At 39.8% G+C, this 23709-nt stretch overlaps 1 protein-coding gene across 1 annotated transcript; it reads right to left on the bottom strand.

The window, feature by feature from the left end:
- Positions 1 to 11288: 11288 nt before the first annotated feature.
- On the bottom strand, positions 11289 to 21698 carry arf2a (ADP-ribosylation factor 2a). The gene is made up of 5 exons (XM_034711125.1): positions 21641 to 21698; positions 13824 to 13981; positions 13598 to 13708; positions 13385 to 13509; positions 11289 to 12899 (listed from the first exon to the last, which is right to left on the bottom strand). The coding sequence occupies exons 2-5, from the start codon at positions 13969 to 13971 to the stop codon at positions 12738 to 12740; spliced, it is 546 nt and encodes a 181-aa protein (XP_034567016.1). The 5' UTR covers positions 13972 to 13981; positions 21641 to 21698; the 3' UTR covers positions 11289 to 12737.
- Between the last annotated feature and the right edge of the window lie 2011 nt (positions 21699 to 23709).

Here is a 23709-nt window from a genome sequence, read left to right as displayed (position 1 = left end):
GTTTGCAAGCATAAATTATTACTCTTTTGATTTCCATCACCAAACAGGCACCGACAAACAGCACAAGTGGGACAAAGTCCAGCTATGTGTCAGCTGTACCAGAACGTCCTTGAAACACAAAGGAGGGAAATCCATACCGAAATCAATCATGTAAGATAGATACAGTATTGATAGAGGACAAAAAAAGGGACAGAACTGAGCTACAAGTAGCAAAGGGGAGCAAAGATAGAGTGGAATAAAGTAGTACAGAGTGTGGAAACTGAGTCCCTCTCATCCTCAGTACCTCGACAGAGTGCTGCTGTCATTGAGAGGTTATCCTTGTGCAGCAGCTAATGGCTTCTGGTGAATTAAGAGAGTAAGAGAGAGAGAGGAGAGAGAGAGAGAGAGATAGAGAGATGAGAGAGGATGAGAAGAGAGAGAGAGAGAGAGAGAAGAGAGAGAGAGAAAGAGAGAGAGAGAGAGAGAGAGAGTAAGAGAGTAAGAGAGAGAGAGAGAGAGAGAAAGTAAAATGTCAGGAGATGGAGAGATACAAGAGGATGGAGGGCCATGATGAGAATGCTGAATTATTTATGGTTGGGCTACACATGACTTACCCAGCACACTGGCCTGTCCGTCATGTCCAGCTGGCTCACACCTCTCAAGGAGGAGAAGGCTTCAGCTTGTCAGCTGGCGCCTGTCCGCCTGAGCTGACAAGCCGATAAAACCCTGCAACAGCACAAATTAACACACAAGATAAAAGGTTAGGTAAGGTAAGTGAAGTTTCACAGAGCATCTTAAGGATTTCAGTGCAGGCTGTACAGTTGAGAAATCTTGCTGGATAGGTTTGGAAATGCATCCACAGTAATCAAACTCAATCATTAAATCAATACACCACATGTTAATGGATGGTAAAAACAGAAAATAGTAATTGCTAACTACTGATAACCTCAGGAATCTCAAGTCTTTTAATTTCTATCCAGCAGAATCATCGGTGAACAAAACCAAACACTACTTGAAGCTGTTGTTGGAGCTGGTGCTGCTAATGAAAAAAGTGTCATCCATAGAGGATTTATAACTAAGGAAGCTACAAAGGTAAACACTGCCCAATCAGACAACTTGTGTTGCATGTACATTTAAGTACTTTATTGGAGCACAAAACAATGACTCAGGAAATATCATTGTTCTTAATGATGTTAAATCATAATAATAACAATAGAGCAATTTTGAAATGGAGTTTCTCAAACCTACATTATTAATGCATCCACTTCCCATAGGAAAAGAAATCTAGAGAGGAGATCTCAAAGTGTTTCATTCATGTCTCCTAGACAACAAGGAGATCTGTTTCAAAGCAAAATGAGACTATAGCTTATGTCTCCTGTCTCTCATTCTTGCCTCCAGAAAAAAAGTTGTAAAAAGTCTCAGCTTAGTCTCCCTTTCAGTTCAAAAGGAGATCTGGTCAGAATCTGAAATGATTCTCAGGTATTTCTCAAGTGTTGTGACTCCTTTTGAGCTCAGGTGGAGAAATCAGGGAGCTCTCTCAATTGTCTCAATCTAACCTCATCCATTTGTTTTTGTCAGACTCAGTTTTTGTGTCTCAAGTTGAGCTCAGATGGAGCAAAGAAAGAGCCTGAGCTCATCTTTTCATGAACATTTATAGTGCCCTGCAAAATTAAGTTTTCAATGTAATTGTCCACAAACTTACAATTCTCATTAAACATTTGAACCACTTGCAAGATCAGCTATTTAGATGTGAAATGATCTCTTCTTTGACTTCACAGTCTGGTCCTTCCTTTACAAGTCTGTTGGAACAAAACAACTTCACAAAGATTTAGTGGATTTGAGAGAAATTACAAAAGATAGAGATTTCATACCAGGTATGACCGACCATTTATTTAAAATATGGGCCGCAAAAAGGGCCCGACCAGATTTATCCAGATTGTTACAATTCAAGAGATTGATTGGCAGAAGCGCTGGTGGCCTAGTGGTCTAAGCAGCTCACATACAAGGCTACAGTCCTTGTCGCAGGGGTTGCTGGTTCGATTCCTGGCCAGTCAACCATTTCCTCACTACTCCCCACATTTCCTGTCTCTCTTCAGCTGTCCTGTCAAATAAAGGCAGAAAGGGCCAAAAATATATTTAAAAAAAGAGAAGAAAATGAGCCATTAATGAGATCTCTCATTTAAGTCTCAAATAAGACTCATATCATGGTCTCAACTATTTCTCCTAGTGAATTTAGGAGAAACTAATGAGAACAATTTGAAACTTGAATGAGGCTGAAGTGAGAATCTCAATTTGGTCTCCGGAGACTTAGAAGAGAAAGCCTTGAGCAGGAACATTTTCCTCTGGGTTCTTTCTTTTCAATAAACTGGGTTAATACAGAGGGAACCTAGCAATGTCACGTAGGGGGAAAAACAAAAGGAGGTCCATTTACAAAAGCAAAAATCAAACAAAAACGTATTATAATGTCCATTAAGAAAATCAAAAAAGGTCCAAAGAAAAACTCAAGGAAACTTTAGGTAGAAGGTGAAACACAAGCCACAGGGAACACAGGAGACAACCATAATGATCCAACACACAAGGGAGGAAATACAGGGACTAAATACACACTGGGTAACGAGCAACAGGTGTGAGCAGCACAGGACACAGGTGAAACTAATCAGGTGCAATCAAAGTGGAGGGAAAAATAAGGGCAGGAAGTGCAACTAAACCAGACTGGCAGGGGGCAAGAACTACAAAATAAAACAGGAAGTACAACAAACTTCACTAAGAAACATGAATGAAAAGACACACAAGGAATACAACACAATACATTTTAATCAAGGATTAAAGGACTTATGTCTCAGCACAATGCTCGTCCATGCATTTATCTTTAGCAGACTAGACTACTGTAACAGTGTCTTTACAGGACTTCCTAAAAAGTCCATCAGACGGCTGCAGCTCATACAGAATGCTCCTAACAAGTACCATAAAATTAGATCACATCACTCCAGTTCTTAGATCTCTACACTGGCTTCCTGTCTGTCAGAGAATATACGGTAAAATCCTGCTGAGGGTTTATAAAGCACGGAATGGTTTAGGCCCAAAATACATTGCTGATCTGCTGCTACTGAATGAACCATCTCAACCTCTGAGGTAATCAGGTACTGGTCTGCTTTCAGTTCTGTGAGTCAGAGAATAAAACATGGTGAAGCAGCGTTTAGTCATTATGCACCACATACCTGGAACACACTCCCTGAAAGCTGTAGGTCTGCTCCAACTCTCATCTCTTTTAAATCAAAGACTAAGACTTTTTTATTTGCCACTGCCTTCCTATCTTAGCTTATTTTAACCTTGCTTTAAATGCAAATTTTAAATTTACTTTACTATATTTCTAGTTATCCTTTTCTTTTCTGTTTTATCATATTTGTCATTTTAATTCTGCTCTTTTATGCTTGTCGGAATGTTTCCAATGTTTTTAATGTTTTAATGTAAAGCACATTGAGTTGCCCTCGTGTATGAAATGCGCTACACAAATAAAGTGCCTTGCCTTGGCTACATGGTTCTTATCTTTTCAATTCAATCAAGCAGCTGGCAATGCATATGTCAGAAGAATGAAAAAAGGCTTTGAGGCTTCATTTAGGTTTACAATTATAGGTTAAGTTACATGATGTCAGTTAACTTAGTTAGTTTGGTGGCTTTCAAGGTTGCTATACAATAGGACTGCCTGCAAAGGCTGGGTCTATCTCATAGGAAGCAATATTAAGATTTGAACTTTTTTTTTTCAAAGTTTTACTCTAAAGTTTTAAAGGAGTGACAAGGGGGAAATATACTTTACTTCTCCTGAAGCATAAAATGACATGACTGCAGGGTGCTGATAGGTTTAGAGCCTGGGTTCTCAGTACCTTAATTATACCACAGCTGTTAATGTTCAAGCAGCTTATGCTCTCAATGGCTCCAAAAACTTATCTTTGAAATTCCCTTACAAAACTGATGCAGGATTATCTAAGAGAGGGGGGACGACTTTGAAGTAGTAAAATCTCAGGTATTCTTGGTAAAATCAGCACTTATATGTATATCCAAATATCTATTCAAAATCTTATACCCTGTATCTTAAAGCAATCGTTAGGAGCCCTTAATTTAGTCTCTTTGGCATCCCCTGGCATAAAGTGGTACCTCTATTTCCTGTATCTGTCTTAAACATGACATTTCTTGTGTAGCATTCTATAAAGTAAAATCAACCTGCCTCTTTTTAGGTGATTGATGCACAACTCACAGTGAAACTTGTAGAACATGTGAGTCTTTTGGCGTGCATGCTGGAAATCACTACATTGAAATCAGACCAGCAGCAGTGACAGTACTTCATGTTCTTGTGGATGTCTGGTTTTCTTTTGTAGGTCTGGGAGGCATCAGTATTAATGTCTGTCTGTTATATACCAGCTCAAAACCACTCACTGCACATGTACAAAAGTGTACTGCTCATCTTATCTCACAGCAGCACTAATCGATACCTGCTGGAATATGAACTCGTCCTTGGTTGGATATTCTCACAAAGACTAAAGAAACATTACCTTCAGTTGAATCTGGTTGACTTGAACTAGGAACATAGTTGAATACTATCATTATTAAGGAAGGCATCTATATTTCATTATCAGTAATATTCAATTATAATGAGCATGAGATCAATCCCTGGTCTCCACTGTTTGCAATATTTCATGATGTCTCCCTGAGTAAAACTGATAAACAGATAAACATAAAGCTGCAGCAGGTCTAATGAATTCCCAGCCCAAGGACACTGTGGTGGTCACGTTCCACATCATATCTGATAATGCTTTCTATACTATCGTCTGATACATACTTCCAGAAACACTGTTGGCGATTATGTAGTGCTGATGGCATGTTTTGCCTCGGGGCTTCTCTCATATCCCGAGCAGGAAGCTGCTCATTGCAGAGGTGCAACTTGCTGAGTAAGTAGGATGTGTGGAGTTGATGAGCGTACTCTGCCACTGTTTTCTAATAAAATTACATCTGCTGTTTAAGTGTTCGCTCTGGGTCCAACTGTATGGTGTAGTGAATTATGTTTGTAAATATTTGGCTCTTTAAGATGTTATTTCACAAAATGCACATGAATGCATTGAGAAATGTTTTGTTGTCCCTGAGGAGTTATATGAGCCCAGTTTGTCCTGGTTGTCCTCCTTCCTCCTCTCCATCTCGGCGATGCGAGCTCATCGGCCCAGAAACCCCTTCAGCACATTCAGTGGCACAATAGATCTGCCCTCGCTTCAGTGGAAACTAGCCATCTGAGGTTATTAGAGGGGGGCTGGGGAGGATGTCAATGACATTGTGACTTGGATGCAGAGAAAAAATACAACCTCAACAGCAAGGTTGTCGACTGTGTTGCTGTTTAACCGTGAGAAAGAGAGAAGGTACCTCTCGTAGTGCATCAATCATCTTTCCATCTTTCCTTCACAACATGCATAAACATTCCATATGCAGCACACACATGCATCAAGTAAACTGTTGATATTTTATTGTAACCTTCAGAAAACTGTGCAATTACTTGTTAGATCTGCAGCAGGTAGATCCTGTGGGTACAACAAAAAAGGTGACAGGTATAAGACTGTATATCCACAATGATAAATATCACTCCTCCATATATCCACTGAACCTGCAATACGCAGTGAACCAAGACTGTTCCAATTATATGAAAAAACATTTATCATCGCCCCTTTTAATATTTGCAGGAGTGCTGAGGAAACAATAGAGAAAAATGTTTCATGAAACCAATCAGTCTTATTACAGAAGCAGACACAACGCCTATCCAACTTATCTGTGGAATCTGTGTGTGAGCCCAGACCAATATATACCCTGTGCTGAACTTGAGGTGGCCATTAGTTGCACATTGAGTAGTTTAAAATTCATTTATTGTCACAATCCTCAGGGATCAGGGCATTTTTTTTCTCTAATACATGATTGATTACCACAGGTTTGACTGCATGTGGGAAAACACTGCTCTCACATCTAGTCCTTTTGATGTATAGGGCCCTGTAGCGCCTACCACAGGGGGGATGTTGAAAACAGGTTGTGTTGAGAATGTGAGACCATATGTCAGCATGCAACAAATAATTGTGGGAACTCAGACAATGCATGGCCAGGAGCAGACAAGAAATATTTTGATAAGCAACGAACGATCAAAAGAACATATTTAAGAGCTTAAAGCTGTACAGAATGCTGCCGACTGAAGCTGCAGAGTATAAAAAACATGCAAGTAAAGAAACTTTGGCTGTGTGGAAGACAAACATGTTTACATCCCTGTAGCCAATGCATATTATTACCCTCAACTTGAGGCTGTGTGGGGCAAACCAAGAAAAAGGAAACAGCAAGAGGGAGGCATACTGCAGAGGAACTTAAGGCTATAAACAGTGGTGAAATAACTAGGTTAATTTATTCATGTGTACTTAAACACATATTTGAGGCACTTGCAAAACAGTCAATCTGGGATGACTTCCATGAACACATTAAGGGTGCTAGATCCTTTGAGTTTTCAGTAAACAGAATATAAGTGACTAATCTTTACTTTTATTTAACAGTCTGATGGATGTACTATTTTGAGTGCAGCCTGGTACAATCTTACAATGTCATTTAGCAGACGCTTTTATCCAAAGCGATGCACATACGAGAACAAGAACAACACAAGCAAAGATCTAGACAAGAGGAAACAAGATCAGTAAGAGTAACAATGTGCTTAAAGTCAATTTGGGTGCAGGTCCTGCCAAGCAGTGTAAAGGCAATGCACAAAAGCAAGTAGTAGATGTAGTACTGTGGTCCAAGAAAAGAATCCCTCACAATAAATTGTGTCCTTATTGTTATCCTTAGGAACACAGTGCTGGGGGGATGTTGCATTCTTGTCATTGATTTATTTCTTTAATTTGTCATGTTACTTATTTAAAAAAAAATCAATTATAACGTTGTAGGACTAAAACACTTGAAGAGCAAATTCAGAAGATAATTTAAAAGGGAATATATTAAACCCACGCTACTCATGCTGTAATATCTTACTGAGATAATTTAGGACCAAAACACTCAAAACAAGTGAAACACTCTATAACATAAAACTACTTAATGAGAAAAACTATCTTATTAGGCAAAAAATAAGCAAATTTCACCCTTATCTGAGATATTCAATCTTACTTAGATTTCAGTTTTTGCAGTGTGCAAGTCAGGTGAGACTTTTTGACTCATTGACTCAATTAAAGGGACATTGCATAAGATTAAATTACAAAATTTGAAAATAGTCCTACAGCAGAACTGCGCATTACATTTTTGGACTGTGACTATGCATCTTTGTGCAGCATTACTTTAATTGTGCAGCTTGTAATGGGGGGTGAGGGGATTTTTAAACCCTAGGCTGCACCAGTTTAATTAGTATAAAAATGGAAGGTTCAGGCTCAACAAGTGAAAAGGGGAGGCCAACAACACAGTGATCACAGTAAAAGCAGATGATATGATTACTGAGAATCCAAATCATAGCCCAAAATGAGCATTTAACCCCAAAACAGATCCATATGTTATTAGAAGTCCAAACTGCATTTATTGGCAGAGATTAATTCTTGATTAAATGATTAAGTGATCCAGCTTTACAAATAATAATCTAGTTTGTTCTTTTTAAGCACACATGAGACATCTTTATTCGACTATAAGACTACACTCAACTATATTATAAAACCTAAGAGTTCTCAGCTTCAGTGTTTGTCCACTGCCAATCAAGTGCACAAATCCTGTGTTTCCATGGCAATAGTAAAGGCTAGAAATGACTTGTCTGGATAGAAAGGTGCAGTCACTAGTGAACTCTGTCTCCTTTGGTGTGTGGGTGGATGGACAGGATGTAAAATACCAGCCCAACCACAGACTCACTGCTGAGCACCTTCTGTGACTTCTGCATGCCAAGAAATGCAAGTGACCGTTAATGTTCGATGTGCATGCGCTGAGAATGAATGTTTTATGTCCGAATATCTGAATGCAGCAGTGAAAAAAAAAACAGACCTAAAAGTAAAATGTAGATGTTTGCACACTCTTTTGTTGCTTGTTATTCATCATGCAGACAAGCAAATGTAAAAGTGATAGAGGTTGTATATGTGGCTGCTTCTCCATCTTCTCTGATTGATCTTCATTGATTGAAATCCAATGAGTGAAGCAGATAATCACAGACATTTATGTAATGGCTCCATAAATAAAGATAGTTATATCTTCATTTATTGAGCCATTCAGGGCGAATCCCACACTACCTTTCCTCCACTGAAATCTTGGATGGAATCCATGTCTATATGTGATAAGGATCATGCAATCCATTGTTCCCAAAGTCTGAATGGAGCTGGGTAAGGATGCCTTTAGGTTCTCTGCACCATGGAAAAATCAACAAACTGATTTTAAACTGCAAAACTTGTTACCCTGAATGTTTTGAAAGCCTCTTTAAAATCTCAAGTTCGGGCTTTCTCTGTTAAAATGTTGTAGTGGGTCATTTCTGTGTATTTTTATCTACTGTGTGGGTTTTAATGTTTTATTGTTGAAACTGTGCCGCTGTGTTGCTGCTATTTTTGGTCAGAAATCCTTATAAAAGAGATCTCTGATCTGTATGGGATAAATCTGGATGAAGAAAGGTTAAAAAAGGAAAAGATGAGTTCTACTTTAACCTTCTGTTTTCATTTCTGGACCTGTCTCTCATTTATTTCTTTTTGTACGCATAGTTTGACCCTTTAGGCTTGAAACAGTAATTCAAATTGAACCAACTGAGAATATTTGACAGGAAGCTTCTCTTTTGTACAGCTTCTTACAAGAATTAAGAGGAGGGACATAAACCGAAAAGATTGGGAACCATGGGCTTCATAAATGCATTTAACAAGCTTATCTAATGTTAAAATCTGAAAAGAAGCAATCAGAACAAATGCCAGTACAATAGTACACCACTTCTCTGAAATGTAGAGGATTAAGGAAAAACGTCATCCCCAAAAGTTCCTCTCGCACTCAGAACATCACTTGAGTTAATGTACTTTGCTACAACCCTCCACAGGAGGACAGAGGTGCAAAGAGGGATGCTGAAAAGTTGACATTGTGGGTGACTGAGAGGTGAATGAGCTGTGAAACTCGGTGTGATGTCACACATCAAGGTGAGATTTAGTGGAAGGAGCCAAAGGTCAAGTTATGTGTGAGTGTGTGGAGAGCATGATTTTACATGTCTTATTAGAATTACTCCTGGCTCCATCCAGATTTGTGAGATTGTCAGGGGATGTGGGAGGCTGAGGCTGATTATGGCAGGAGAAGATGTCACGTACTTGAGGGTAGATATGTTGAATCAGTGATTCAGGTCCACAGCGCTGTTAAAAGACAATATCAGCTCAACATAAAACACATAAGATATAAAGCAGGACCTTTCCAATGATACATCACTGGATCAGGTCATCAAGCTAATATGACTCCAGTGTAAGAGATGATGTTTGTACAATGATCTAATTAAGGCTGCCCTCTGTTCAATTAAAGGGCTCTGATAAAAGAAAGAACGACTTTGCCTTCTGTCTGCACCCCTGTACGTCTCACTCTCCATGTCTTGTCTCCTGCCCTCTCTTTTCCATGTCTACTCAGTCCCTCTCTATAAATACATAAGGTGCTGTTTCCAAGGTAACAACTCCATGGAGAATTGGCCACCTGAAATCTAGATGTAGCAGAAAAGGAGGGTGAGCAGTGGTCTGCAGGAGAGAGACCCTTTTCTTCAGTGCCACCATCTGTCCATCTTCGCCCCTTGGGAGCCTGAGTCTGCATTAATGCATACCTTTCCCTGAAAGCTATATCTTGTTAGAAATGTGTGTGTGAGCATGTTTTAAGATGATGGTAGCAATGGGTGTTTCTATGGTTTATTTTTCTTGCAATGATGGAACTGTCGGTCTGCTTGGTCCTCCTATGGAAACAGGAAATGTGTGCGTCAGTGCACACTGAAGGGAGAAAAATCAGTGATTAGTGCATATAAACCAGATGTCAATCTGCATGTTTATTAAGTGTTAATAATACCAAAATGATAGAAACACCCTTGTAGGTTAGATTTGTCCATACAAGGATCAGTTGTCTAGGCTGGAAAATTCTACTTCTACTTGCATTAAGGGAGAGATGACTGTACACTGATCCTGTATCTTCTTCATCATGTCTTCTTATGTCCTTATTTTGAAGTCTTAGCATTGGCATCTTCTTTCCAATTTACATGTGTTATTCCAGAATTATAAGAGTTCACTGCCCTCCAGTGGTTGCAGAAAAAAAATGCCATAACACAGAATATTGTTACATTTTTTTTCACGTTTCTGTATTATTTCATATATCGTAAACATGTGCCATGTTACAGACAAAACCATGATTAAAAAAGAAACAAAAACGGGTTGTTGTGTGACTTTTTCAGGTTTTTCAAAGTGCTGAGTTGATGCTCTGACATTTCTTTTTATCCTGATAAATGAAATAAATCCTGTTCTTGGTTCGTCTTCTGTATTCAGTGAACATCAATGAGGCCAAAATGCATTTTAATGATTTGAGCATGATAATGCAACACAATTTAAGTTAATATAAGTGATGAGACTGTCAGGAATGGTGTAAAAAAACGTTTTTTTTTCTGCTGGGTTTGGAGAAAAGGTCATAATGGCTATCGGTACTCATCGGTAAGTGGAGTAATGTGAGACTATTGCGAAATCTCTGTGTTATAAAATGTCTTTGTATCAAGCAAGGTTATTATTCCCCTCGTTCTTGTTATGATGGACCAATCATAGATAATCTCCAATCATCTGTCCTGATTGTTAAGCGGCGGGCTCTACTACGCCCTCAGATTTGTAATGAGTCTGGCACTATCATGACTGCACACGCCGATCTGTGTTGGGGGATAAGAGGAGATATGGTTGGGAGGGATAGTGTTCACATTCGAAGTCCCTCTCTCTGAACAGATGTTTATTCTGTGACTACCAACAGCAGCTTTAACTAAATGTAAAGTTAAAATGTTCCCACCTTTTTTCTAATTTGGATAATCCTGGCTTACAGCTCATAAATAAACCACAAATAGAGTATCTTGAATTATTAGAATATACTTTTAAGATCAATCAAACAAGGATTTTAATACTAAAATGTCCAACTTCAGAAAAGTATGTTCATGTGTACAGTCAATACTTGGTTGGTGTTCTTTTACCACAAGTTACTGCATCAGTGCAGTGCGACATGAGATCAGCCCCTCTTTGGCTAACTTAAAACAAATTTAAAAGGATTAAGTCCTTTTCTGTGAGAAACGGTCATATGAATGATGAGTCGGTAAGTGACGTGTACAATAGAGATCTCTTTATTATAGTGCATTTATCAGATGTCACACGATGAGATTAAAAAAGCATAAAGAATAATTAAGAATTACATATGCACATACCTTGTCATTTGTACAGAAACAATGTTGAAAATTAAAGCTTCACGTTTGAACAAGGGTATGAGGATGACTTCAAGTTAGAATACATTTTCTCACTGAAAATTATATATACATTTATATTTGATGCTGTATATCAAATCATGTCACTTATCCTACGAACCGTGCAGATGTTAAGGAAATACCATATCATACCATACCGGGGAGAGCCCAAAAGAATAATTCATGGAGGGAAAGAACGGAAACGTCCAATTACAGAAAAACAAAAAAAATGGAAATGAATGTTGTAAGTGAGGGGTGTGCAGAGTTCAAAGTTAATTACTGGTTGGAGCCTTTGAGACGTAGTACGCGTGGAAAAAATATTCTGCTGTGAAGTTAACTGGTGCAACATGCCTACTTGCATGTTTTAGCGGTCTGCTGGTGTAGAGCAATGCGACATATTATTGTCTATGGGTTCATTGCTATGGCTGATGGCTAATCCACTGTCTTCACATAAGCCTGTGTTGTGCTAGCTTATGAGATTGTGCAAATGGCATCAGAGGGAATTAACATAGTCAACTTCCAGGAGCTTGGTCCTGGCTACATGCAGGAAAAACGCCATAAAGCCTGAAGCATTGAGGAAGCATTTACAGTATCGATAGTCCAGAGCAAACGAGTAATTAAATTGTACCATGTATCGCAGTGCTGAGTTTTTGATCAAGAAAAGGTTTATCCTCTGGAATCACGTGAAGGGGGCGATCATGAACTGAAGCAAACACAAGAAGCCCTTTTCTGACTCTCACTAATTTGGTCCCAGGAGCAATTTAAAGTCAAGGTCAAGACTGCACACCTTGCACATAAGGTCATGCGTAACTAACCAGGTCATGCGGGCGATGAAAGAATACTAAAAAATCATGATAAAAAGAAAACAGACGAAAACCCAAAGATCTAAATACAAGAGAAATAAGACCATCTGTAATAAAAAATAAAATAAAAAGTCAGAGTGGGAGCACCTCTAAAAAGGCCTCACCCCTCGAAAAGACTACAAATCCCACACAGTCCGCACTCAACTCAACCAAACCTAAAGGAACTGGTCTGAGCCTGTAGTCTGTGGGGAAAAGTCCCTTTGGACTGTGATCGTGGAGGGATGAGGTGTTTGAGACATAACTGTGTTCAAGGCACAGCAGGACTGCTTCCACTCAACACACACTCATCTATCCAAAATACTAATCCAAACACTCATACAGTGAACAGATGCAGAGGAGCACTGGCCAACTGGTCCAACGCTTCAGATGAAAGAGAGGAAAACATAAAGAATGGGACCAGGACCAGTACAGTCCCAGAGATGACAGTAGCGAGGTGACATGATGAATCACTTTGTGTTCTTTAGCTGGTTTGAAAGCCAGTCGAGACCCTCGTAGAGACCATCTCCACTGGTGGCGCATGTGGCCTGGATATACCAGTTTCGTCTGTTGAGAGTCTGCAGCTGCAGCTTGTCTGTGATCTCTGCTGCATTCATGGCATTGGGCAGATCCTGGGCGAGTAGAAAACATTGTGAGGAGAGAGAGACAGAGAAAGTTAAGAGTTAACTCCCAGTTAACACTTGTGTGGAGAATAGGACCATAAATGCATACCCCTAAATGCACCACAGAACGCCACAGGAAGTCATTCCTGCCTGTGGTCATCAGACTCTACAACTCCTCCCTGTGATGACTGAACTATATTCTGTACTCTGTGCAATGACGTGCAATACACTGTGCAATATCCTTGCCACTTTAACATCCTGTATACAATACCTTCATTCCCAGTGCTTTTGTACATAGCGAACTGTAACTATCCAGCGTTTCTGTATATAATTATTATTAAACCAATTTATATTATTTCATTCATATTTATATCTTATTCTATTCCTTCTTTATATTAATATTTTAACTTTTTCATACTGTGTATTAGGGCATTCTGTAACAACTGAATTTCCCCCCCGGATAAATAAAGTATTTCTGATTCTGATAAACTCACCTGTTTGTTAGCAAACACTAGTACCACGCAATCCCTCAGCTCATCCTCAGACAGCATTCGCATCAGCTCGTCCTTTGCCTCCCCGACTCGTTCCCTGTCGTTACTGTCCACTACAAAGATGAGGCCTGGAAACGAAAGCAGTCATGTTTTAATTCTAAAGAGGGTAATGGTTTCCAGACTTTAAAGATCTGAAAACAACAGAAAGTCTCTTACCTTGTGTGTTTTGGAAGTAATGCCTCCAGAGTGGTCTGATCTTGTCCTGACCGCCCACATCCCACACCGTGAAACTGATGTTCTTGTACTCTACCGTCTCAACATTAAAACCTGCAGATGAAGGGAGAAGAAAAGGAGATCATGTTAAGAGTTGTCACGCTGTAGTGTCTTTTTTATCCGTCACTCTGTGTGAGTGATGATTTTAGAGATGAAGGAGAGACGTTACCAATGGTGGGGATTGTTGTGACAATCTCTCCCAGTTTGAGCTTGTACAGTATGGTGGTCTTTCCAGCGGCATCCAGTCCCACCATCAGGATTCTCATTTCCTTCTTGCCAAACAATTTGCTTAAAAGATTACTGAAAGAAAGTCCCATCTTGGCCGACCTGAGGAAGAACAAAGAAAAAATTGAAACAACCTTCAACAAAGAGGATGCCCTGTTCTTTAAATGTTCTTTGTAGACCTTTATGGTTTCAGTTTGCTACTTAGGTAATATGATGCGACATCATTCAGCACACAATCGGCCAACTGTTCGCAATCTGGTTGATCATAAACCTCTCTGACAAGTTGCTGCTAAATCTTTCTGTAGCAGTTCACCAGGTTGGTGGACAAACGCAGAACACAAGAAAGAGCAAGTGAGTCTAACATGTCTGTCGGAAAGGCGTAAACCTGCACTGAACCATCAGGTTAATCCACATAGTTCATGAACAAGACGCAGCCCACACAGCCTCTGCTTGATGTTAACTTCTCTTGTTATTTGAAGACCTAATGTGGTCCAGAGAACACTTCCTGTAGTTCTGTTGCGTTTCTGAACCTGCAGCTTCCTTTAAAGGTCTTTTTGGAATGGACCATTGACAAGGAGAGAAACCGTGCCTCGGCTTGTTCTGCTCAGATGTGTGTAGTAGATGTCCAGGTGATAAGCACAGGGAAGTAAATGAGAGCACATTCCTCCTGTTCATGATTCGTAAAATGAATGAAGAAGGAAAAAAAACGTCATATGGAACTGTTGAGACTTGGAGTTTCCTTGCCTCCTCAGAGAAAAGATTGTGTTGTGAATGGCTGTCGGCTGACGATGTTACATGTCCTGGATTCTCACTTTATCCAAACATGGAGACCTTCTGTTCACCATTTATGTTTTAGAGCAGTGTTTCTCAACTGGTGGGTTGCGACCCAAAAGTGGGTTGCGGACTCGTTTTGAGTGGGTCGCGGGCCTTCGGCTGGGGAAAAAAAATTTAAATGAAAATTGTGACATCATGCTTTTTACAGTGTAGAACAGAGGCCCTTGTGGCCCCGAACGGTTATTCCTTCACTCTGTGTTTTGGTCAGGTCACCGCGTGTTTACCATGTTTCTCCATGTCAACGATACGCAGACAGGCTGTTACTGGGTCACTTAGAGTCCACTGCTGCGAGTGCAATTTTTAACTTTCACTTTCGTTTATGGAGCAGTTCGCATAGAACGCACGAAAACGGTGTGTTCCAAGTTTGCTGCTCAAATAAAAGTGGACGGTGAAAATCAGCGATTGAAAGAGAAATGGAGTGAAACTTCTGAATTCACTCGCCCTCCAACCACCACAAAGCCCATGTGCTTAATGTGGCAGGAGACTATAGCTGTGCTGAAGATTTCCAATTTGAAACGGCATTATAAGACGCAGCATAGGAATTTTGAAGAGACATTTCCTCAAAATTCAGACGTAAGAACTACAAAATAAATGCACTGAAATCATCATATAAAGCTGCAAGTATGACACAAAAACACACAACAACAACAAAAAACATTTACAGTTGTGCTCATAAGTATACATACCCTGGCAGAATGTATGGTTTCTTGGGTAGTTTCTGTTGTCATGATATAAAAAGAGTAAACACAGTTGTTTGATAATAATTTGCTTCACCTAACCACTAACCATGAGTGAAAAAAAAGTTTCTCTTATCTTTCATATTCTCTGAAATATGGCCAAGAAAAATCACAAATACTGCCAGGGAATGTAAACTTTTGAGCACAACTGTAGTTCAAATTTTTGTTGTTATTCTGAAAGAAAAGGACCTTTTGTTTTGAATATTACAGAATCATTGCATATGGTCTGACCGACCTCATTAAATGGACCTTTGGCTCATTGAAAAAAAGTATTTGTGGCCCTTCAAGGTTAGTATTTCAGTACCCCTGGTGTAGAAAAAGACAAAGTAATTTTTTTCTTATGGGAAATAAGCATGGCTAAACACAAATAATACAGCGACTACATTAAATATGGACTTTATTATATTGATAAAAAAAGGAAGCCAAAAACCTCAGTGTGTTGTGTGCACCGAGGTGTTGGCAAGTGAAAGTATGAAGCAGTCAAAATTAAAGCGGCATTTGGAAACAAAACACTCTTCTCTCTTTTAATAGCATAATTTTTGTTCTGACATGTTATGTTATGCCAAAACTACATATTTTTGAATCTCTTTGAAACTAGTTCTCACTAGTTAGACTTGTTTCATGTTTGTGCATTCTTGAAACCTTGTTTCCCTAATATGCATGTTTTGATTTACATTAAAATGCAGCGAGAGTGTGAAAGGGCATATTTCTTCTTCTAGCATCGCCACTTGCTGGTCGTTTTGGGTTTACCAGTACACTTGTTTATTTTGTGTGTTGGCATTAGGGATGTACATTTAAAGTATTTTCCATGATCGATTTTTGGAAATGTTAACGATCAATTATCGATTAATTGATAAAAAAAAAACATTCTTCTTACGTCAAAAACATGTCAAATACGTTGTTTTCCCCCTAAATTATATTTTCTACAGCAACAAAATGCATATAACTCACAGGATTGAATACAGGTACATGTTTGACAGGCTCATACAAATATTCTCCGCGGACATAATCTGATAAAGTGAAGGCTGAGACTACTAACAGAAAAGTACTTCAGACTCTCAGTGTCCAGTTTTCTGTCTACTCGTTCTATTTGAGAGAAATAAACGTGTATTTGATCAGGTGTCAGCCAGGAGTGCAACCGGGTCATAATCAGTCCAGCGTCAGAAAAGCTCAGACAGCTCTGATGTTGTTGGTCTGCAATCATAGCGTACCTGAATTTCCCACCTGTCTGTTGCCTTCGTATCCAAAGGTGGGGAACTGTCCTGTTTAAAGCTGTCAACCTTCGTGTTGTTGTTATCAGTTTTGTATTGATCCTCTTTTAAAAAGCGCACGTGGAGACCTGACGCGCAGCCGCAGCCCTCAGCTAAGCGTCTCCGCTGTGCGCAACACCTTTAACAGCTGATTCACATCGAAACATGCTATAAACCTAAAATATCTCCCTGATAGCCAAGTGTAATATGAGACCACATGATGTTTGTTCCACGTGGCGGAAAATTGATAACAAAAATGCATGTTTCGAGTAATTTCTTAACAATCAATTAATCGAGTGTCGATTAATTGATTGTTAAGAAATTACTCGTGGCCATCCCTAGTTGGCATAATCTGATATTCTGTATCTCAGGTTCAAACTGCACCATCTTTATATTAGATGAATTTGATAAATTGAAAAATGTTCCTTGATTTGGGTCGCGACTTATTGCTAAGTTGTGATGGTGGGTCCCGAGACCAGACCAGTTGAGACCCACTGTTTTAGAGGATTGAAAAAGTCTGATAAACCACACCTGAGTGTATCTGTTTTCAGTGACGACAGGACGATTAAAACCAGTAACTATAGAACAAGTTTAGGTCTGAATATGTGAACAATTTAAGTGTCGGCTCAATTATCCATCATGGCGGAAAGAAAGTCTGTACCCGTGACAGGCAGTGCAGGATAATCCATCCCCAAACCATGAGTCACAAAAGCCTGTTTCCTCAAACTACACAATAACTACACAAACCACTTAAGAGGGTGTGGAACTAGAAGGAGACAAGCTAGGTTTGTTTATTGTTTGTAACGGTTCAACTTGTGAGATCACTGGTACTGCTGAAGTAATGAGGTGATCTAGAACATTAACAAATTCACACCACAACACTGTGCTTATCTACCGACAGACCATCTGTGGTGGATCCACCCTGACCCGTTAGTGGGATGTGCCTTAACACATTTTGTCTTGATCTCTCTCTCATCGTCTAACATGCATGATCTTATGATCAAGATGGAACAACAGCTGAGTGTTTTAGATTGATCCAGAAAGTCTGATATATGTTGAAATAAAGGGCGTTGTCACAATTGTCAACACATATTACAATAAGTTCTCAGGTCAGGTTATTACGGTGGCCCTTAAGGACAAAACAACTTTACAAAAGAGAAATTTACATTTTGGAAAACATTTTTACATTTTATAAAACAAAAATTACAAAATCAAAAAAACACTGTTACCAAGGACAAAACAAATTTACATTTAAGAAAACTAATTTACAAAATATTAAACACTTTTTCCATTTCTGAAAACAAATTAACATTTCAATTTTAAGGAAAGGGAATTTACCAAATACCTGAAGTGATCGAGTGAGGGGTCAATTAGTTTGTTTTGATGGAGAGGAACCAAACGGAGGGACATGGTTTACATATAAGGACATCCTCGGGTCTCCGAGTGAGGTGTCAGACTTCAGCTGAAACAGCATCATGTCTGTGGAAAAGCTCCGTCATATCTCCGCAAAACCTTCATCATGTGTCAGAATTCAGATGAAACAGCCTCAGACCACAGAGCCTCAGGCATAACGGAGTCAGGCTAAAAGAAGTCAGACTCTACAGTAAAAGTGTTCTTTCGTTTGTAAAATTGTCTCCAACTTTGAGAAAGTCATTCGTCTTTTATAACTTTGTTTTCTTAAATGTAAATTTGTTTTGGCCTTGGTAAAAGTGTTTTGCTAATGCAATTTTGTTTTCCAAAATGTAAAAATGTTTTCCAAAAAATAAATTTGTCTCCAACTTTGTAAAAGTGTTTCATCTTTTGTAAATTTGTTTTGTCCTTCAGGGCCACCGTAGGTTATAGTCAGTCAGTCATGATGACCGCAATATTGGGAGATCCTCTCTTATACAAGCTCATTCTGAGTCTGTTTGACTTGATAATAAAGGGTATGATATTGTGCTCTACATTTGAGGAAAGTTACAACCAATCTGGCAATGTTGCTGATCATTATGTAAGAAAATAACACCACCAGGAGGAAACAGACAATGACAGAGTCTTTAGGACTGTTTGCCAAACTGACTTCCAACAAAAAAACTCCAACACAACCTCTAACTGGGGGTAGATGGCAGGCACATTAAACTTGGCTCCACCCAAATCATAAACACCTCATCAAACTAAACAGGACTAACTCATAAAGGGAGTGTCCTGAAATACTGATGACATGTAAAAAAAAGGGGGGCAGGGACTATGTAGAGGGATTACTGCCAACTTATTCCGCAAACAGCTTCTGCTTTGCTTCTTCTCTTCCCATTTTTTTTTCAAACATCCCAATCAAAAAGGTCAGATCTCACGTGTTAAAATATGAATTAAAGATGCATCAGCCTTGGGATTAAAGTCCTGTAATGACATAACAAAACCTCCCATGTGTCAACTTGAGTAAAATGTCAGATACTATGACCACATGATAAAGGGCTTGGCTCATCAATTCACAATAATGCAGTCAAGCAGGGACAACCGAGGTGAATGATATCGAAGAAATGCAGCAGTCGCAATGAGTCGGGCTAAAAATACTTGAATCACAAATATTTATTTTGAGCCAGGATGAGGTTTGCATCCACCCTGCTGTTCAGAGCTGCACTCTAAAGCAAACAGGAATTACAGGTTCCCGTTAACCCAACCCAGGACAAGAGGAACTCATGATACTCAATTTGAGATATTAAAACGGATCATTGTGATCCAGATCTGCACATCTTAGAGGCTGATTATTTACAAAATAACCAAATCAGTTATTCGTAGCAAGGTTATGTGACTTCACAAATGATCGAGAAGCAATATGACAGAAATGTCATTTAAGTGCCTTCAGATTTAAGTCTACAATTCAATCAAACGAGCATTGAACACTAAATGTAGCTCTTGTTCTTGTTTTATCAGGCTATACTGGAGAGTATCATCAGGTACGGGATGACAGCATGGTATGGTAACCTCTCTGTTCAGCCAAAAACCAAACTCTCTCGCCTGGTGCAGACTGCCATGAATGTCATTGGAAAGACTGACAACCCTTCCCTATAGGCCATTTATGAGCAGTCTGCTCTTGGGCAGATCTATTGCATATCCTTTACTCTGAGTATGAACGTTTACCGTCTGGAAGAAGGTAAAGAGTCGCCAAGTGTAAATTGAATATTTTTAAAAACTCCTTTGTGCTTATCTGTATTAGAATTTTAAATAGTAAATAGCCTGTTACAGTTGAGACAGTGTTACGGTGCTCTCTCTTTAAGAGTATGCTGTGTGTTGTATGACTGTGTATTATTTATTGTATGTTTTCTTTTTTATTTATGTATGTTCTTGTGTCATTGTGGTGATTTTTTTTAAAGAGCAAGTCACATGTGCCGCAATGATGTCCCTACGGGGACAATAAAGGACATCGTATCGTATGATGCGCCGTTTTAACCCTCCTGTCATGTTCGTTTCTCTGGAACGGCAATAAAGTTCCTGGGTCAATTTTATCCAAGTATCAGAACCCCCCACAAAATGTAATCTAATTTTTAACACCATTACTAACCATTTAAATCAAGATTTGGTCCATTGGTGTTCTTTAATTCTCACAGATCATGGTTCAATGAGGATAACTCACTCATTTTCTTATTCAAATTAATGTTAAAACTTTTTAAATGTACATTGGAGAGCCCTAAAGATTGGGGCTGCTGTGGCAATCGAAAGGTTGGCGGTTCGATCCCAGCTCTGGCAGTCACATGTCGAAGTGTCCTTGAGCAAGACACTGAACCCCAAATTGCTCCTGCTGTTGTTCAGCGGTGTGTGAATGTGTATAAATGAGAGATCAGCTAATACTGATGGTTCCTTACATTAGCAGCCTCTACCATCAGTGAGTGAATGGGTATGAATGGGTGAATGTGGTGAGTAGTGTAAAAGTGCTTTGAGTGGTCAGACAGACTAGAAAAGGGCTATATAAGTACAAGTCAATCCAAAGATAAATACAATTGTTTGACATGACAAAGATTTTTGATTATTTAATTTAATTTCTTTAATTTCTTTTTATGTTAATGTTTATTTATTTGCACAATTTAAAGAACAAAAAGTGCTAAAATAAATAACATACTGTGCAGCAGGAGGCTGAGAACTCAGAGAACGTATCTGAAGCCTCCACCCAAATAGTGTTTCGAATATCAAAAATTCATTAAAAACACTAAATTGACACATATTTATTTATGAAGTGATGTTGATAAATAAACACGACACTTCTTCTGTCACATGCAGATTTTATGCTACATTTAGCTGGTTTGGAAGGCATATATTGCCTAAAATAGACTTCTAAAAAGGGTTAAATTTGACCTGCAACATAACAGGAGGGTTAAGCTAATAGGATGGATTCAACTCTATGACACAGAGTCCACAAGTCAAAATGTCACACAAATGGCAGTAAATTGTATCTTATTTTGAACATAAGGTAATAGACTTGAAGGAAGATGGATTAATACATACACCAAAAGAATAAACCCCTCAGCTCGGTGAGCTAACATTAGCTGTAGAAGCTAGGTTAGCTTAATTCACTTACGTTATATGCTAGCCTTTACGTTAGCTTGCTAGCCTAGCTGTGTTTTCAGAATCAAAACAATGAAGTTAACACGGACTGAACGCAACGTGAGGTGAACTGTGTGTGTAACAAACACGGCTCTGACATATACACTCGTGTGTTGTGATTTAGGAGACACTACAAGTTGACATTAATGAGATGTTTTGGAACTTCTTCCATCAAACACAACGTCGCTTCAGTTAGCCCCGCTAAGGAAACAGCTAACGACATTCAAACGGCTTGTTACGAGTTTACACGATTTGCAGGAACATGAAACAGCCCAAGTTGTCTACTGGTTTTCAAACCAAGTGGAATCAAATCGAATCTTTATCAAACTACAGCTACATTGTCCTGGATAATGTCTTTTTTTTACCTTGATGATGATTCTAGACGCTTCTTCAATGGACCTGTCCAACAGCAAAATGGCGTTTTCCGGCGACGTCGTCTTCTTCGTCGTCATCATAATCATCGTCATCGTCTTCTTCTTGATTTTTAATGTTGGTAGAAAACGTCGACAATGCGCCACAGCGGTACCAATTGGCATGGAGCGTGAATAGCAATAATAAGGCGCCCATTGCAACCAGGTGAAGTCAGTAGAAGTAATAACTAAGCAGAGGTGTCAAAAGTATTCACATTCATTACTCAAGTAGAAGTATAGATACTAGAGTTTAAAAAGACTTCTGTAGAAGATAAGATAAGATAAGATATTACTTTATTTATCCCCCGGGGGGGGAAATTCAGTTGTTACAGCAACCCAGACATAAGTACAATCAAGAAGAAGTTTCAGTAAGTAAAGTAAAATAAAATAAAATAAAATAAAATAAAATAAAAATGAAATGTAATAAAATAAGATAAGTAAAAATAAGAATAGATAAATAAAGATAGAATACAATTTATATATTCATATATATACAATGTTACAATGGAATTGTCAGTGGTCGGCGTGGTGCAGTCTTTGGCCTCCTCAGTCTTGCACCATGGTGGAATGATGCACTGACTGAACGAGCTCCCCTTCAGCCACAGCTCATCATGGAGAGGGTGAGGGGGGTTATCCAGGATGGCTCGCAGTTTGTCCATCAACCTGCTCTCAGCCACTGACTCCAGACTGTCCAGTTCTAGGCCAACCACAGAGCGGGCCTTCTTAACCAGCTTGTTGAGCTTGCTGGCCTCACCTGTCTTGAAGTATCAACTCAAACTTTTTACTCAAGTAAACGTGTAAAAGTTCTGGTTTCAAAACTACTTCAAGTGTAAAAGTAAAAGTAATGTAAGGGGAAAAAAATGCAATAAAGGACAAAAGCTTATGTTGTGCCACAGGGGCATATAGTGCACTACCCTCCATCCATCCATCCATCCATCCATCTTCTTCCACTTATCCAGGTCCGGGTCGCAGGGGCAGCAGCCTCAGCAGGGAAGCCCAGACACTCCTCTCCCCGGCCACTTCCACCAGCTCTTCTGGGAGGATACCGAGGCGCTCCCAGGCCAGCTGAGAGACATAGTCTCAACAGCGTGTCCTGGGCCTTCCCCGTGGCCTCCTCCCAGTCGGAAATGCCTGAAACACCTCCCCAGGGAGACGTCCGGGAGGCATTCTGACCAGATGCCCGAACCACCTCATCTGGCTCCTCTCGATCTGGAGGAGCAGCGGCTCTACTTTGAGCCTCCCCCGGATGTCTGAGCTCCTAACCCTATCTCTAAGGCCGAGCCCAGCCACCCTGCGGCGAAAGCTCATTTCGGCCGCTTGTATTCACGATCTTGTTCTTTCGGTCACTACCCACAGCTCGTGACCATAGGTGAGGGTTAGAACGTAGATTGACCGGTAAATTGAGAGCTTTGCCATCTGGCTCAGCTCCCTCTTCACCACAACAGACCGGTACAGCGTCCTCATCACTGCAGACGCCGCCCCGATCCGTCTGTCAATCTCGCGCTCCCTCTTCCCCTCACTCGTGAACAAGACCCCGAGATACTTAAACTCCTCCGCCAGGGGCAAAGACTCCCCTCCGACCCGGAGAGGGGAAGCCACCCTTTTCCGACTGAGCACCATGGCCTCAGACTTGGAGGTGCTGATCCTCATTCCCGCTGCTCCACACTCAGCTGCAAACCATCCCAGTGCGAGCTGGAGGTCACTGTTCGATGAAGCCAATAGGACGACATCATCTGCAAAGAGCAGAGATGGAATCCCAAGGCCACCGAACCGGACACCCTCCACCACTTGGCTGCGCCTAGAAATTCTGTCCATAAAAGTTATGAACAGAACCGGTGACAAAGGGCAGCCCTGGCGGAGTCCAACCCCCACTCCCAAAAAAACATTTTTCTAAATGACTATAATGTTATATTAATATTTTAATGTTGAAATTTTGGGTTGCACCTGTTTCCGCCGCATTTATGCCCATTGAAAATGAATGCATTTCCGTACATTGCAAATACATTAAAGAACCATATGTGTGC

The sequence above is a fragment of the Notolabrus celidotus genome, chromosome 20, assembly GCF_009762535.1.
Source record: "Notolabrus celidotus isolate fNotCel1 chromosome 20, fNotCel1.pri, whole genome shotgun sequence".
NCBI classification, from domain to species: domain Eukaryota; kingdom Metazoa; phylum Chordata; class Actinopteri; order Labriformes; family Labridae; genus Notolabrus; species Notolabrus celidotus.
Note: the sequence above shows the minus strand (reverse complement) of the source record. Positions and strands in the feature narration are given on the sequence as shown.

Excerpts from the sequence above, each read along its gene's own strand:
- arf2a (XM_034711125.1), bottom strand. The coding sequence starts at position 13,971 with ATGGGACTTTCTTTCAGTAATCTTTTAAGCAAATTGTTTGGCAAGAAG. Across the intron at positions 13,510-13,597 it reads TTACTTCCAAAACACACAAG|GCCTCATCTTTGTAGTGGAC; the intron begins GTAAGAGACTTT and ends TTTCGTTTCCAG. Across the intron at positions 12,900-13,384 it reads TAGTGTTTGCTAACAAACAG|GATCTGCCCAATGCCATGAA; the intron begins GTGAGTTTATCA and ends CTACTCGCCCAG.